Source organism: Suricata suricatta, chromosome 11 (assembly GCF_006229205.1).
Source record: "Suricata suricatta isolate VVHF042 chromosome 11, meerkat_22Aug2017_6uvM2_HiC, whole genome shotgun sequence".
NCBI lineage: Eukaryota > Metazoa > Chordata > Mammalia > Carnivora > Herpestidae > Suricata > Suricata suricatta.
The window spans coordinates 52,165,650-52,183,981 of NC_043710.1; the positions used below are offsets into that span (position 1 = coordinate 52,165,650).

Sequence of the window (18,332 nt, forward strand, 5' to 3'; positions counted from 1 at the left end):
TCATGGAATCTTCTGTGTTGCTGGCCATGTCCTTTGATCGCTATGTGGCCATCTGCCGTCCCCTGCATTATGCCTCCATCCTCACCAGTGAGGTCATTGGCAGGATCAGCTTAGCCATCATCTGCCGCTGTGTCCTGGCTGTTCTCCCCTCCCTTTTTCTACTCAAGCGCCTGCCCTTCTGCCGCTCCCACCTTCTCTCTCACTCCTACTGCCTCCACCAGGACATGGTCCGTTTGGTCTGTGCTGACTACCGGGTCAACAGCTGGTATGCATTTGCTCTGGTTTTGCTCATTATTGTGATGGACCCTTTGCTCATTGTGCTCTCCTACACACTCATCCTGAAAAATATCTTGGGCACAGCCTCCCGAACAGAGCGGTTGCGGGCCCTCAATAACTGTCTATCCCACGTCCTGGCTGTTCTGGTCCTTTATGTTCCCATGGCTGGAGTATCCATGACTCATCGATTTGCCAAGCATGCCTCTCCACTGGTCCATGTTATCATGGCCAATATCTACCTGTTGGCACCTCCTGTGATGAACCCCATCATTTACAGTGTAAAGACTAAGCAGATCCGCCAGGGAATCTTCCATCTACTCTTCCAGAGGAAAGTGTACTAATCAGTGACATTTATGTTAATTGAAGGAGTTTTGTTTAGTAACAAGGAGTCAAGACAGAGATCTTGCCTTTAAAAGTGTAAGTAACACAGATGTGGGAAAGAACAGGTATTGTATAAGCTTTTACTGTAAATAAATAGAATTAATGATTCCTTGACTAGAAGTTAAAAACCTAAAGTCTTTAAACTTCACTAACCATATGACCTTGAGAAAAATATATAAATATAATTTGATATATAGCCCCTGTTCTGGTTTCTCTATGGTGGTGTTGCTATTAAGAATGTGATAAAGTATAAGATTCTGTTTTATAAACTCAAAATTCTCCTACTGTGTAAAAAGACTGATTGAAACTATAAAATACCCAAGCTCCTGTAAGTAAACCCTAATGTAAATATCAGCTTTTAATTAAACACAAGTGCTCATGTGATCTCAATCATCAAGAATCGATGAGAATGTTCATATAGTAGGAGTCAAATTGAAAATAGAAAAACCATTGTGGAGAGACACCTGGATAAGTCAGCAGAGTATCTGATCTTGATTTCAGCTCAGATCATACTCCCAGGTTCCTGGGTTCAAGCCCCACATTGGGTGTATGCTGAGTATGGCCTACTTAAGATTCTCTCTCTCCATTTTCTTCTATCCTTCTCGACAGGTAGTTGCGCTCTCTCTCTCTCTCTCTCTTTCTCTCTCTCTCTCAAAATAAAATAAAGAAAAAAAAGCCATCTGGAGATCATTGCTACTTGGAAAAAAAAATGAACATCCATATCAAAAGCCAATGTGGAGAAGGAGCCTTGGGATTTAAGAAACAGTTGAACTGATTTTCTTTTTTTCATGTTTTTAATTTATTTTTTTTTGAGAGACAGAGAGAGACAGCATGAGCAAGGGAGGGTCAGAGAGAGAGGGAGGTACAGAATCTGAAGCAGTCTACAGGCTCTGAGCTAGCTGTCAGCACAGAGCCCATCGCAGGCTCGAACCTACTAACTGTGAGATCATGACCTGAGCTGAAGCCAGAGGCTTAACCGACTGAGCCAACCAGGCACCCCCGTTGAACTGATTTTCAATACAGAATTCACTGAAACTCAGTGATGGAACCATGACTCAAAGAAATAGAAACTACTGGTCCCAAAGGATGGGAGATGCAGGAAGGCACGCTACAACAAACATCTCTGGAGATACGCACAAAAAGAGTTTAAATGTTACGAGTGTGAATGTCTGGGGCACCTGGGTGGCTCAGTCAGTTAATTGTCCAGCTTCTGCTCAGGTCATGATCTCACAGTTTGTGGGTTCGAGCCCCGTGTCGGGCTCTGTGCTGACAGCTAGCTCAGAGCCTGGAGCCTGCTTCAGATTCTGTTTCTCCCTCTCTCTCTGGCTCCACCCCACCCCGCTCACACTGTCTCTCTCTCTCTCAAAAATAAATTTAAGAAAAACATAAAAAGAAAAGTGTGAGTGTATAGAAACAACTGAGATTTGTCTATAATTAGACTTTTTTATTTTTAGCTGGCTCAAATTGTGCTCCTATTGGGTTGGTACCTTTGATTTATCATCATGACTTGCTGATAAATGAGCTGAAAAAGTTGAGTCTTTGTAAGTCCATGTTATTTCTTTCTAAACTGTACCTAATTGAAGCACCTGGGTGACTCAGTTAAGCGTCCGACTTCGGCTCAGATCATGATCTCACGGTTCGTGGGTTCAAGCCCCGCGTCAGGCTCTGTGCTGGCAGTTCAGAGCCTGGAGCCTGCATCGGATTCTATGTCTCCCTCTCTCTCTCTGACCCTCCCTTGCTCGTGCTGTCTCTCTCTGTCTCTCAAAAATAAATTAAAAAAATAAAATGTTCCTAATTATACCTCCATAAACATGCATTAATGAATATTAAATAAAAAACACCTCTCATCAGCCTTACTTTTGCAGGAATACCTCTCATAAAGGAACATGAAGGAATTTCCTCAGTAAGACTGTAAATAGCATTAATAGAGGGTAAGGAACCAGGGCTGTGATAAGAAGATTTCAATGGAAAAAAGAAACACTACACTTTGGTATGCCGATTATTCTTAATTCAATATACCATAATATTTTCAAGTGTTATACCTGTGTGAAACACAGAAAAGGTGCGGCCATGCCCACTCCCTCTCCTGGTAGATCTAAGGTATGTCCTGGGCTTCAAATCCTTCTTCTCACCTCTCACTCAACACTATTGCACACATTGTCCTCAATACTACAAACAATTGAGAAATAAAGACATTTAAGTCTCAAACTCTATAGAGTAATAATTCTTTGAGGAAAATATTACTCTTTTAAGATCTCTAATAAATTCTGAAATAAATATCCTACTACCTATGTAGGTATGCCTCAAATAAACTAACATTCTTATGTTCAGTGGGTTTTCATCAGTAGCATGAGGCCCCTGTTTTCGAGCCATATTTAAATGGAATACCATGGAGTTGAATCTGGTTTTGGAGGACAACTCACTTCTAATGTGCCCAGTGTCAGTTGTCAAAGGGCTACACACTCATCTTTTCTCCAGCTGTGGGATCACATTCAATCACTCACCCTGACTTAACTTTAAGACTAGGTAGGTTATTAGCAAAGAAGTCTTTGCCTTAGTATGGCATTTGCTTTTATTTGTGAATCAAAGAGCAAATACACTGACATCACAACAATAATCTGGGGCTGAGAACACCCTGATTTGGCACCTGAAGAAGAGCATTCAACACATACATGACATCTTTCTCATGGCTCTTATTGCCCTTTCTCCAAAGGGAGATAATCCTAACAGGCTTAGACAATCAAACAAACAAAAAAACCCTAAACACGTAATTTGTCTTTGTCGCTCCTCATTCTTAAACACTGCTATCCCTGCTATTATTATCATTATCGTTATTAATAGAGTGGGAAAGCAACCACGGATAACTGAATGGTTCATGTAATGGAATTCAATCATTACAGTAGCCCCAGGAGGAAGAAACATTATGTAAATTAAAAGTTAATTTTTTTAACTCAAAGTAAGATGTGAAATTCCCATTATGATACCTTTACCAAGGGGAACAATTTTCAGGAATCTCTCTGAGCCCCTGATTCTCTCCTCTTCTCTTACTGCCCTCCAGCCATCTTACTGACTCTCATGGCATCAATTACCTCTACATATAACTTCCAAGTCTATATCCACTAGTTAAAATTCTCTTGTTCTCCAGAATCTATAGAGATGACCGAATTGTCACCTCTATTAAGAGGACATAACATCATCTCCAACTCAGTATGTCATAACTAAGTAAATACTCTGTACTAGTGGTGTCTCTCCACCGCCACCACCCCTGCCAAACACACACACACACACACACACATATACACTGAACACACACACACATGTACATGCACACACACACACGCACACACACACATTGAACACACACACAGGCACACATACTGCAGACATTTCCATTCTGGTAGCATTCCATATCTTCATGCCAACTCCCCACAGGCTCTTAGCACAGATCCACACAAGTAAGCACACTGTTATTTAAATCACACTATAACACAAACTTCTAAACTACCTATTTGGAAAACAAATCTGGCTTCATAATATTTATTATTTGAATGATCATGATATGTGTAGGATATATATGCACTCATATACATATGTATACACATACCCATTTTGTTTCTATCACTTTGATTTTGTTTTGTTTTTGTCATCACAAATAAGGCTTAACAGCATATATTTAGGGATAAAATTGTAGTCCCATTGAAAATTCCTTCCTTATCACTCTTTTCCAGAAGTGATTTATAAGACTTAAAGCATGATATTTGTTTGTTTTATTTTTTATGTATGTATTTGTTTATTTAGAGAGGGTGCACGCAATCTGCACTAGCTGTGTCGGGGCAGAGAGAGGCAGAGAGTGATAACCTCACGCAGGCTCCATACCGTCAGCGCAGAGCCCTGTGTAGGGATACATCTCCAGAACCGCCAAACAGCAAGATGGTGATTAAGCCTAGATCAGGACTCAGGCGAAACTGACTAAGCACCAGTAGCTCCTGATCAGTCACCCCTGAAGTGGTGATTACATGATATTGTGTCCAGAATCCGTACATGGTTCACTTCCATCAGGTAAGTAGAAGCTTTCTGGGTGGTGATGCCCTTATCTGCATAAGACGAAGTCATAAGAAGAGCTCTGACTGTTTGGAAGGTCAAAAACACTGATTCTATGATCACACTTTCCATTACTCAACTCCTGGGGAGGTGATGTGATATGTCCTGTCTTGTAAAGCATATTGTCATATGTTTGTTATTAGTTGCGTTTCTCCGTTTGTTGTGAACTATGTTAAAGTCTTTCCTGGTAATCTACTGTGGCATTAGTATTAATAAGTATTGATACATTAAAATTTTCTGTATTTAAGATATCAATTCTTTCTACAGTATGTTTTCTATAAATGTTTTCTTCCATATTATTTTATTTTAAGAGACAGAGACAGAGAGCGAGTAGGGGAAGAGACACAGAATCTGAAGACAGGCTCCAGGCTCTGAGCTGTCAGCACAGAGACCAATGCAAGGCTCGAACCCACGAACCATGAGATCATGACCTGAGCCAAAGTCGGACACTTAACATACGGAGCCACCCAGGCGCCCATATTAATGTTTTAGCATATCTTTTAAATTTCATTTTTCAGTTGTTATAATGACTTAATTTTTTGAGGACATATCTACTCATCTTTCTCTTTGTGATATTTGGCTGTTGCTGCTAAGGACAGTGTCCACTGCAATGAAATATGTAAATACTTACATCCTTTTCTCTATTTTTTTGTTAGTGGTTACCTTTCAATAACTTTATTTGAAATTTAGTTTCATGTGAATTGTGAAGTCAGCAAAAGATCAATAAATTAATAAGCTTATTTTCTATTTCAATTTGAAACAGCTTTCACCATTCACTTATTTTATAAACATAATAGAAAAAATTATCTAAATTTCCAAACGTTCACTGTCAGGTGCATGATTCTTGAAGGTGGTGTACAACATTCCTTTGCCAGGAAGGTCTCCCATCCCTTCCAATTAACCTGCCCCAGCCTCTAGTGCTGAGAGAAGAAAGAGTCTCATGTGTGTAGTTTCCAATCACAGTCACCAAGCTGTAAAATGGGACTCCAGTGTAGTGTCTTGACCTGGGGCTCTATGAGGGGAGCCGGAGGCAACAGAGAAGCTTAAAACTGACGTCCTAGCTTCCCAGTGAGACCCCAGGTCCTAAGGTGCCTCTTCCTCTAATGCTCAGGGGACCTGACACACATCATTACATGCCAGCCTAGAGATTTGCAAGATCTTAAAACAGAGATACTCTGTGAGCCTAACAGAGAAAGCGGAAGCTGCAGACGGTGCTCTGGGCACCACCTGACATGAGAAACTGCATGTAGCTCCTCTGTGAGTGCTCTGGGGAAAGAGGTGGAGTGAAGACTATTGCTAAGGGAAGTAAGAACTAAGACAGGTAAACCCCTTAGAGGAGTGCCTGCACATAGTCTGGGGTCTCCCCTCATCTCGGCTGTCCCCTCCTCCTTGACTGTGCTGCCCTTGGCTTCAGGTTATATTTGGATACTGCAGAAATGAAAGTCTTGGTAACAGATGACATCAAGTAATGAGAAAAAGAATGCAGTGAGAAAGAAAGCCTATTCAAGGAGAAAATGATCTTAGCATTTGAGAGAGTGAATAACAGAAAGAGCTCGTGATACCTTTAGAACAAATGAAACATGTGAGGGCACTACTAGAAAAGTCAAAGGCAAATTCTAAAGGAAACACTGGATAAAAAGGAATACAACTGGATTTCAGCCATGACATTTGTGTGCACGAGATCATTTTCACTGTGAGAACAGTACTAGTGATATGATTTGGGTGAAAGGAGGATTCCTGGGCACTGAGACCTGAAAGGGAGTGGGGGACAGAGATTGGTGTAAAATGAATAAAGAGGCTGCTCATGAATCATTTGTGTTGCATTATCAAGGAATCTGAATGGTTTGGAAGCAATCTCTACAGGGACAGGCTTAGGAAGTATAACGGCAGAGCTCTTACATCTGTCCTTGCCTACTAACCTTTCTTTGAATAGAGACTATATCAAAAGAGGTAAAAACAAAGATTATTTCTCATATCTGTACTTTTTCAGGAAAGCCCCGGAACACGAATCTACATTCATCAGTCATGATGTCCAAGGTGACTAACAGCACCCAAGCCCCTTTCTACTTCATCCTCACGGGCATCCCTGGATTTGAGGCCTCCCACATCTGGATCTCCATCCCCTTCTGCTGCGTCTACACCATCTCCCTCATGGGTAACACCACCATTCTCATGGTAATCCGCAAGGAGCCAACTCTGCACCAGCCCATGTACCTATTTCTCTCCATGCTGGCCCTGACTGACCTGGGCCTCACCCTCACCACCCTGCCCACAGTCATGCAGCTCCTCTGGTTCAATGCTGATAAGATCGGCTTTGAAGCCTGTTTTGTACAGTTATTTTTCATTCATACATTCTCCTTCATGGAATCTTCTGTGTTGCTGGCCATGTCCTTTGATCGCTATGTGGCCATCTGCCGTCCCCTGCATTATGCCTCCATCCTCACCAGTGAGGTCATTGGCAGGATCAGCTTAGCCATCATCTGCCGCTGTGTCCTGGCTGTTCTCCCCTCCCTTTTCCTACTCAAGCGCCTGTCCTTCTGCCGCTCCCACCTTCTCTCTCACTCCTACTGCCTCCACCAGGATATGATCCACCTTGTTTGTGGAGACATCCAAGTAAATAGCTGGTATGGCTTTTCAGTGGCTTTGCTCATTATTGTGATGGACCCTTTGCTCATTGTGCTCTCCTACACACTCATCCTAAAAAGTATCTTGGGCACAGCCTCCCAGACAGAGCAGTTCCGGGCCCTCAATAACTGTCTATCCCATATCCTGGCTGTTCTGGTCCTTTATGTTCCCATGGTTGGAGTATCCATGACTCATCGATTTGCCAAGCATGCCTCTCCGCTGGTCCACGTTATCATGGCCAATATCTACCTGTTGGCACCTCCCGTAATGAACCCCATCATTTACAGTGTAAAGACTAAGCAGATCCGCCAGGCAATCTTCCATCTACTCTTCCAAAGGAAAGTGTACTAAACAGAGGATTGTCAGTTTGGAGAGTAAGTTGATTAATAATATCGAGTCAGCAGTTGGAACTAATGCCATCAAAAGTGTGAATAACACAGATGGGAGAAAGAATAAGGATTGTATAAGAAAATTGTAATGTAAGTAGTTTGAAATTATAATTCCTTGACTGGAAGTTACAAAACCTAAAGTCTTTTACTCTGCATTATTCTTCACTGACCATATGACTTTGAGAAAAACAATATTTAAAAGTATAATTTGGGAGCACTGGGTGGCTCAAACAACAGTCTGACTTAGGATCAGGTTTTGATCTCATGTTTCACAAGTTCGAGCCCTGTGTCTATGCTGACAGCTCAGAGCCTGGAGTCTGCTTCAGATTCTGCGTCTCCTCTTGCTTTCCCCTCTCCCCTGCTAGTTCTGTCTCTCAAAAAGAAAATAAGGTAGGAAGAAAGAAAGAATGAAAGAAAGATAGAAAGAAAGAAAAGAAAAGGGGAAGGGAAGGGAAAAAGCAAAGAAAAGAAAAGAAAGAAAAACCATTGTGAAGATTATTACTACTTGGAGAAAAAAATGAACAACAAATATCAAAAGGAAAAGTGGAGAAGGAGCCTTGGGGTTTAAGAAACTGCTGAACTGATTTTCAATCAGAAATCACTGAAATTCAAGGGTGGAACCACAATTCAGAGACATAGAAACTACTGGTCCAAGAAGATGGTGGATGCAGGCAGGTGCGCTATGACAGACATCTCTGAAGATAAGCATAGAAAGAGTTTGAATGTTAAGAGTGTGAATGTGTGGAAACTGAGATTTGTGTATAATTAGACTTTTTTGTTTTTAGCTGGCTCAAATTGTGCTCCTATTGGCTTGGGCACCTTTCATTTTAACACCTAATAAATGATCTATGAAAGTATAACTTCTTGGAAGTCCAGGTTCTTCAGCTGTAGAATGTGCCTAATTATACCTCCATAAGCTGCTTTTAATGAATAGAAAACACTGAAAACTGCCTCAGGTTTGCAAGGATACCTTTGCTAAGGGAATATAAGGAAGATTGTCGATAAGGTTGTAAGTGGTATCAATTAAGGGTAAGGAACCAGGGCTGTGATGTAAACGAAGAAACACTGAAGTGTCGTGTGCTGATTATTCTTAATGTACATTTATTCCATGATATTTTCTACTGTAACCACATGTGTGAATACACAGATGGGCGTGACCATGCCTACTACCTCTCCTGGTAGACTTAAGGTATGTCCTGTGCTACATGTCACATCTCTCACATCTCAGAAACTCAGCATAATTGCACACATTGTCCTCAATACCACAACCAATTGAGGAATAAAGAGATTTAAGTCTCAAAACTGTTTATAGATTGATAATTCTTTTAGGAAAACCTTAATCTTATAAGACTCTGTAATAAATACTTAAATAAATATCCTAAGACCTATGTAAGTATGCCTCAACTAATGTTTTTAGGTCCAGGGGATTGTCATCAGTGGTATGTGGTCCCAGGTTTCACACCATATTCAAGCCAAATATCAGGGAGTTGAATCTGGTTTTAGAGGATAACTCGCTTCTGATGTGCCCTGCATCAGTTGTCAAAGGGCTACACACTCATCTTTTCTCCAGCTGTGGGATCACATTCAATAGCTCACCCTAACTTACCTTTAAGACTGGGTAGGTTATTAGCAAAGATGTCATTGCCTTAGTATGTCATTTGCTTTTATTTGTGAATCAAAGAGCAAATACACTGACATCACAGCAGTAATCTGCCGCTGAGGACATCCTGCTCTGGCACCTGCAGAAGAGCATTCAACACATACATGATATCTTTCTCATGGCTCTTACTTGCCTTTTCTCCAAAGGGAGATAATCCTAACAGGCTTACACAAACAAACAAAAAGAAACCCTCATCACGAATCTTTGTTGCTCCTCATTGATTAAACACTGCTGTCCTTGCTATGATTTTCATTATTGTTATTAATGGAGTGGGAAAGCAACCACGCATAACTGGATGATACACATTATGGAATTAAATCAGGACACTAGCCCCAAGAGAAAGAAACAGTATATAAATGTTAAAAGTTAAGTTTTTTAGGCTCAAAGTAGGAAGTGAAATTCTTGTGGTCACACAGGTATCAAATGCACAATTATCAGGAATCTCTTTGAGCCCCTTGTTTCCTCCCTCTACTCTTACTACCCTCCAGCCATCTTACTGACTCTCATGGCATCAGTTACCTCTAATGTACATATAACTTCCAAGTCTATATCCACTAGTTAAAATTCTCTTGTTCTCCAGAATCTATAGAGATGACCAAATTATTATCTCTATTAGGAGGGCTTAGCATCATCTCCTATACTAATTACTCTGTACCAGCGACTTCTCGCCACCGCCACCACCCCTGCCAAACACACACACACACACACACATACACACACACATACTGCACACATTTCCATTCTGGCAGCATTTCATATTCGTGCCAACGTCTCACAGGCTCTTAGCACAGGCATACAGAGGTAAGCACCTTGCTAATTAAATCACACTATAACACAAATCCTAAACTATTATCTTTGGAAAACTTATGTGGTTAGATAATATTTATTATTTTAAGGATAACAACATGTATAGGATATATATGTGCATACATACAAACACATACACACGCATGCACACATTTTGTCTCTTTTTGTTTATTTTATCATTACCAATAAGGCTAAATAACATATATTTAGGAATAAAACTGTATTCTCACTTAAAGAGATTTCCCTATCATTACATTCCAGAAGTAAATTTTATGACACAAAGCATGAGAAATATTTAATGTCTATTTATTTTTTTATTACATTATTTAGTTAGTTACTGAGAATGCATGTATGCAATATGCACTAACTGTGTGGGGTCAGGGAAGGGGGAGTGAGATAATCCCAAGCAGACTCCCTGAGGACAGAACAGAGCCCCACTCGAGGACAGATCTCCCTATCTGCCACACCACGAGATCATGACCTAAACCCAGTTCAAAACCCAGAGGCTAAGCTGAGTGAGCCTCCCATTTGCCCCTTGAATTGTCATCCTTGAAGTGGCATTTATAACCATATTGTGTTCAGAACCTGAACACATTTCACTTCTATCAGGAAAGTAGGAAACTTTCTGCATGATGATGCCCTTATCAGCATAGCACAAGGTCATAAAAAGAGCTCTGTTTCGAAAGGTTAAAAACACTGATTCAATGATCTCACTTTCCATTACTGGACTCCTGAGGAGGTGGGTGATACTTCCTGTCTTGTAAAGTATATTGTAATATGTTTGTTGTTAGTTGTGTTTCTCCTTTTGTCATGAACTTTCTTACACTCTTTCCTGGTAACTTATTGTGGTAAGAGTATTGATAAGTAGTGATACATTTCACTTTTCTATAATTAAGATATCAATTCCTTCTACAATATGTTTTTTAATCAATGGTTTTAGAAGATCTTTTAAATTTCATCATTTTTCTGTTTTGAAGATTTAGTTTTTTATGCTCACATCCACTCATCTTTTCCTTTGTGATTTTTGGCTATTGTTGCTAAGGATAGAGTCCACTGCAATGAGATACATAAATGCTTACATGCTTTTCTCTATTTTTTGTTAATGATTGACTTTTATTTATTTTTTATTTTTTTAATGTTTTATTTATTTTTGATACAGAGACAGAGATAGAACATGAGAGGGGGAGGGGCAGAGAGAGAAGGAGACACAGAACCGGAAACAGGCTCCAGGCTCTGAGCTGTCAGCACAGAGCCTGACGTGGGGCTCAAATCCACAAACGTGAGATTTGACCTGAGCCAAAGCCGGAGGCTTAACCGACTGAGCCACCCGGGTGCCCCAATGATTTACTTTTAATAACGTAATCTATTTGAAATTTATTCTCATGTGAATTGTGATGTGAGTGACCAAAAATGACTCATAAGTTAATAATCTTCTATTTCACTTTGAAATGGCACTCACCATTTATTTATTTTAAAAACATAATAAAATAATTATCTGTATTTCAAGAGGTTCACTGCCAGGAGCATGCTCCTTGGAGATGTTGTACAATATTTATTTGCCATGCTGTTCTCCCATCCCTTCCAATAATCCTGCCCCAGCCTCTAGTGCTGATAGAAGAAAGATTCTCATGAGTGCAGTTTCCAACCACATTCAACAAGCTGTAAGAACAGGACTTCCGTGTGGTGTCTTGACCTGGGGCTCTAGAAGGGGATTGAAGGCAACAGAGTAGCTCCTGGACAAAGCTGACCTCCTGGCTTCCCAGTGGGACCCTCGGTCTCAAGGTGCCTCCTGCCACACATCATTACATGCCAGCCTCAAGATTTGCAGGATCTTATAACAGATCTACTCTGTTAATCAAATAGAGAACGTAGAGGCTGCAGACAGTGATGGGGGCACCACCAGACAGGATAAACTGCAAGTAAGACTCTTCTGTGAGCACTCGGGGAAAAATGGAAGGGTGAAGGCTATTATTAGGGGTAGAAGAGAAGACACGTAATGCCCTTAGAGGAGTGTCTGCACATAGACTGGGGTTGTGCTTATCTAGATTCCCCCTCTTTCCTCTCCTGTGCACACTGCCCTTGACTTCCAGTTATATTTGGATACTGCAGAAATGAAAGCCTTCGTTACAGATGACATCAAGTAATGAAAAAAAAAAGGCAGATGAGAAATGAATGTTGATAGAGAAGAATAATGATCTTAGCATACAGTAAAGTAAATAACAGAGAGAGTCAGAGATACCTTTAGAACAAGTGAAACAGGTGATGACACTGTCAGAATAGTCAAAGGCAAATCCACTAAAAAACACAGGATAAAAAGGAAGATGACCAGATTTCAGCCATGACATTTGTGTGTATGAGTTCATTTTCAATCATTGTGAGAACAGTATTGGAGATATGATTTGGATGAAAGGCAGATTCCAGACCTAAAGGGAGTGGGGAAAGTAGAATCAGTAAAAAGCAAATGAGTGGGTTGCCCATGATTTCATTTGTGTTGTGTTATTGAGGCAATCTGAATTATGTGGAAGCATCTCTATAGGGACAAGCTGAGGAAGTCTAACAGCAGAGCTCTTGAATCTGTCCTTGCCTAACACTCAGCAACTTTGAACCTTTGCTTGAAAGAGGTTTAGATCCAATGAGGTAAAGACAAAGATTATTTCTCATGTCTCTGATTCTCTTTGAGCAAAGCCCGTGAACAAGAATCTACATTCATCAGTCATGTCCAAGGTGACTAACAGCACCCAAGCCCCTTTCTACTTCATCCTCACGGGCATCCCTGGATTTGAGGCCTCCCACATCTGGATCTCCATCCCTTTCTGCAGCCTCTACGCCAACATGGATAACACCTCCATTCTCACAGTCATCCACAAGGAGCCAGCCCATGTACCTATTTCTCTCCATGCTGGCCCTGACTGACCTGGGCCTCACCCTCACCACCCTACCCACAGTCATGCTGCTCCTCTGGTTCAATGCTGATAAGATCGGCTCTGAAGCCTATTTTGTACAGTTATTTTTCATTCATACATTCTCCTTCATGGAATCTTGTGTTGCTGGCCATGTCCTTTGATCGCTCTGTGGCCATCTGCCACCCCCTGCATTATGCCTCCATCCTCACCAGTGAAGTCATTGGCAGGATCAGCTTAGCCATCATTTGCTGCTGTGTCCTGGCTGTTCTCCCCTCCCTTTTCCTACTCAAGCGCCTGCCCTTCTGCCGCTCCCACCTTCTCTCTCACTCCTACTGCCTCCACCAGGACATGGATCTGCCTGGTCTGTGCTGACATCCGGGTCAACAGCTGGTATGCATTTGCTCTGGTTTTGCTCAATATTATGATGGATCCTTTGCTCATTGTGCTCTCCTACACACTCATCCTGAAAAGCATCTTGGGCACAGCCTCCTGGACAGAGTGGTTCCGGGCCCTCAATAACTGTCTATCCCATATCCTGACTGTTCTGGTCCTTTATGTTCCCATGGTTGGAGTATCAATGGCTCATCGATTTGCCAAGCATGCCTCTCCGCTGGTCCATGTTATCATGGCCAATATCTACTTGTTGGCACTTCCTGTGATGAACCCTTATCATTTACAGTGTAATGACTAAGCAGATCTACCAGGGAATTATCTGCCTCCTTTCCTAAAGAAATATGTGTTTAAGATGAAATGATTAATTTGTTAAATCACTCAGGAGTTAGTCACAGGTTTATGTGGTGGGTACGGTCAGAATGAGAAAGGTTACTTTACAGTAATATGCCATCCTGTTTTAAAGCAATATGACATGGTGTTGTTTTGCAATTTTTTTTTTTGGTCTGGGAAGACCTAGAATCAAATATCCTATCCAAAAGAGATGCAGATCTGTGTTGATAAGATTCTAGCACATTTACTAGCTGGTGTGATGAGCTTCATTAATTAAGATGTAAATTTCATCTTCTTTTCTAGATATTCTTCTCTTCCATGGGCTTGATTATGTAAGTTTGAAGGAATCCCTTCACCGTTGCCTCACCACCCAATTCTCAGCTCCACTCAGACATCCTGGTAAACTCTAGCTCCACTGCCGTGGCTCATGCTACTGCATAGACATACTCCAACTTTCTCTTGCAGGGAAAAAATGTGGTAAATCTTCCAGGGAGAGTGTATGCAGAGCAAGATGCTCAGCTCTTCAGATGTGTTTAATCGACATGACTTCAGGAGCTCAAATGAACACATGAAGAGTCTGACCACTGGGGGTGTAATGGTTAGGTCTCTTATGGTTAGAATAAAGTTCCCACCTGGTGAGAGGTCCTTTAGTATTTAGAATTAAAACTTCACATAAGTCTACAGATAACATTTGGAGGAATAGGAACTCATTGTTCTGACCAGAGCAGACTGTTGTTTTTAAACCTTCATGTCCTTAAAGTTGCTCAGACTTTCAAGGGCAAGTTCCCTTTGGCAAATTCTGTACTGGAAATGGTTCCAAGAGAAGGAACATGGCCTCCCTGATCATAATTTTGTGGAAACCAGGTTGGTGGTCTCAGAAATATCAGCTATATAGCTTCTTGACCTTTTGGCTAAGATCAAGTGTAGACATATCAGCTATAATTGTGGTCACAGCTCCTAATTATTGAACCCATAATGCAGGGGGCCCAAATGAGGACTTACTTAGATTTAAATCAACATACACAGAGCTTCAATAGGTGTGTAGTGGGGAGGGTAGGATTAGAAAGCAAAAGGCCAACAGCAAGTGGGGAAAGAATGTCTTTCTCCAGTTATATACTTTTCTCCCTTATTTTCCCACTTCTTTACCAGAACCTAGAAGTTATCATGTTTCTCCAGAGAACCAAAGATCAGGTGATGTAGGGAAATACATTGTAGAATGGGTTCTATGTGCAATCTCAAAACAGGGGGAGTTAGGACCAGGGAACCCAAATGTTTTAAAAAAAAGTCAAGGAAATGGGTAGGAATACGGACCAAAGAAGATTTTTCTTTCAGTGGATGGTTACAGGCTTGAGAATGTCCCAAAACACCATGAGAAGAAAAAAGAGTCTTGAGACCATGTCTGATTTTGAAGAAGAGCACATGACACCTTTAATAATCTCTCCTTTTTTCATTACTAATTGTGTGACTTTTTGACCATCTTATGAAACTCTCTGAACTTATTTTTTTTTCTAAAACTGGGATAAAAATATCCATCTAATAAGGCTGAGAGTTTCCAATGAAACATGGGATGCAAAAGACATGGGCTTGCATGACCAAGGTGGTAGGTTTATAAGAATTGTTTACTCCATCTCCCTTCCAAAAAATCACACTCTGGATTATGAATGGGAACATCGACGGAAGAATCTCTGGTCTCAACTCTTGAGAATAAGAATTAGGGGGGTTAAGTGGTAACTGTCCACGTGCACAGATGCTACCACTTCCCTCTCAAGACTTCCGCAGGTGGGAAAGAAGGTTTTTGAGGTGGAGGAGACAGAACAAAATTCAGTTCAGGACAGTAAGATCTACCAGTATCATGGACTGAACTGTGTCCCCTACAAATTCATATGTAGAAATTCTAACCCACTGTATCTTAGCATGTGACTGTAAAGAGAGGGTCTTCAAAGAGATGATTAAGAGAAAAGGAGATCATTATTATGGGTTCTAGTGCAATACAACTGGTGTCCTGCAAAGAAGAGGCAATTAAGACACACATCGGCACAAGCATGGCAGGAAGGCCATGGGATGACAGAGGAAGAAGACTGCCATCTACAAGCCAGGGGAGACAGGCCTCAAAGGAAACCAGACTTGTGAAAAATTGTGCAAGGCCTCCAGAATTGTGAGAAGTAAGTAAGTTTTTGTTGTTTCGGCCACCAAGTCTGTGGTATGCTGTGATAGCAGCCCTAATAGACTATTCCAACCTGTGGCCTGTATTTCTAGAACTGTAAAATTAAGGTCAACTGTAGAAGATAGCACAACTATTCCAGTTATAAAGAGACATGAGTTTGGAAATAAAAAGAGAAATTTTTGGGCAAAGTAAGTGGCTCCATGACCAGTGAATGGTCTAGCTGACTGTTGGGGTTATAAAATGTAGGCAAAGTAACAGAAGACAAGGCATGCATTGAGTCCCAGCCCATAGGCTTATGTTGATTGTGTCTCTGCATGATGTCTTTTCAGCTGCTATTGAGAATTCTCTCTGCCTTTTAAGTAATCTCTTAATAAGAGCTCTGTATTAATTGACTTTTATGGTCACCTATTCCAAAACATCAGACAACAGCCAATATCTAACTAGAAACCAAAAAAAAAAAAGAAAAGATTAAATGAAGAAGTCTGCCTCTATTCTTTGTTCAGGTTCTCTATCTGTTTCCCATCCCTAGACAAAACTGTTATTTGTGTATGTGTGCATATGTGTATATGTATGGTCTTCAGGACTTAAGAAATCACATGATATGTTTAAGAATTCAAAACAAGGGGTGCCTGGGTGGCTCAGTCAGTTAAGTATCTCACTTCAGCTCAGGTCATGTTCTCACAGTCCATGGGTTTGAGCCCTGCATCCAGCTCTGTGCTGACAATTCAGACCCTGGAGCCTGTTTCAGACTCTGTGTGTGTGTCTCTTCTCTACTCCACCCCTAACCATGCTCTGTCTCTCTCTATCTCTCAAATATGAGTAAATGTTAAAAAAAATTTAAAGAATTCCAAACAGATTTGCTTTCTGAAAAAAATACTTGCCCAATGTTAAGTGTTTCTGCATAAGTTACTCAGTGCCTAGGATCTAAAGGACTACACTAGTCCTACTGGAATGCTGAAATGTGTTTGTATTACATAAAATTCAGAAGATGGAACTCTTCACCCTTTTTATATATAAATTTCATATAAATGAAATTATCCAGTGTAGTCTTTTGTGCCTGTCTGCTTTTGTTCACCATGTTTTTGAGATTCATTCATGTCTGTGTGTGCATGATAGTTTGTTCCCTTTTATTGCTGACTGATATCCCATCATATGGATATCCACCATTTGCATATCCATTCACCTGTTTGTGGGTATTTGGGTTGTTCTATATTAGGGCTATCCTGTAAAAGCAATGCTATGTAGTTTTTTTGTGTGAATACATGCTTTCATTTCTCATGTGTAAATATTTAGGTATGCCTGCCATGTAGTTTTCTAAAGCACTCATGCTATTTTATATTTCCACCAGCAATACGTGGCATCTTTGCTAACACTTAACATTGTCAGTCATTTCAATGTTAGTTATGCTAAGTTGTTAAGTCCTGTCTCACTGTGGTTTAAACTGCATTGTTAATTATCATATTGTAAAAGGTCTTTCTACACTCTGTATACATGTCCTTTATGAGAGATATGTATTGTAAATATCCTTCCCCTGTCATTGGCTTGCTTTTTCATTTTCTTAATAATGTGTTTTGAAGGGCAGAAATTCCAAAATTCCAATGAAGTGTATGCCTGTTAAATCTAATACAAAATGTGGGCTTTTAGTTTGCATATTCTTTTAAAAATAAACCTTTTTATTTTGAGATAACTGTAGATGCGCATGCAGTTTTAAGAAATAACCAGTCACCTTGACTTTGCAGGAGCTGTCATTGTTGAGCATGTAATCTAGTAATTCATGACAGCAAGGTTCACCGCCACCTGATGAGCCAAATGAGGTCCAGAAGAACAGTTGATGGTGAGGAAAACATTTGCATTGTAATTGGAGGCCTGGAAGTAAGAGAAGCTATGGAGCTGAAAACATGAGACCAATTACTGATCAACCAACACAGTCCCGTCAATCCGCACTACACAAAGACCTGCGTTCCTTAGAAGTTGTGAGAATGGTCCTTCCCATCTGACTACAGGCTTCCAGGAAATCCCAGAGAGCCATAGGCATTTAAAGCAGGATCAACGAGCCCCCTGCTGACAGGGCTGAAAGAGGTGGAAGGTCAAGGAACATATCAAAATATACCCATTGTGGGGTGCCTGGGCTCAGTCGGTCAGACTCTTGATTTCAGCACAGGTCTTGGTCTCGTGGTCATGAGATCGAGCCCCAAATTGGGCTCTGCACTGACATGTAGAGCCTGTTTAGGATTCTATCTCTTTCTCTGCCTGTCCCTCATTAGTGTGGACACACTTTCTCTCTCTCTCTCAAAAAAAAAAAA

The 18,332-nt window shown here is 40.8% G+C and overlaps 2 protein-coding genes and 1 pseudogene across 2 annotated transcripts in view; all 3 read left to right on the forward strand.

The window, feature by feature from the left end:
- LOC115272292 (olfactory receptor 51Q1-like) overlaps positions 1 to 617 on the forward strand; it is a 1,056-nt gene extending 439 nt beyond the window's left edge. Inside the window, exon 2 of the mRNA XM_029915381.1 lies at positions 1 to 617. This exon is cut by the window's left edge and continues 2 nt beyond it. Coding sequence (XP_029771241.1) covers positions 1 to 617 — 617 coding nt within the window.
- Positions 618 to 6,774: 6,157 nt separating this feature from the next.
- LOC115272314 (olfactory receptor 51Q1-like) lies at positions 6,775 to 7,734 on the forward strand. The gene has a single exon (XM_029915403.1). The coding sequence runs from the start codon at positions 6,784 to 6,786 to the stop codon at positions 7,732 to 7,734; it is 951 nt and encodes a 316-aa protein (XP_029771263.1). The 5' UTR covers positions 6,775 to 6,783.
- Positions 7,735 to 12,954: 5,220 nt separating this feature from the next.
- On the forward strand, positions 12,955 to 13,891 carry LOC115272747 (annotated as a pseudogene).
- Positions 13,892 to 18,332: the final 4,441 nt, after the last annotated feature.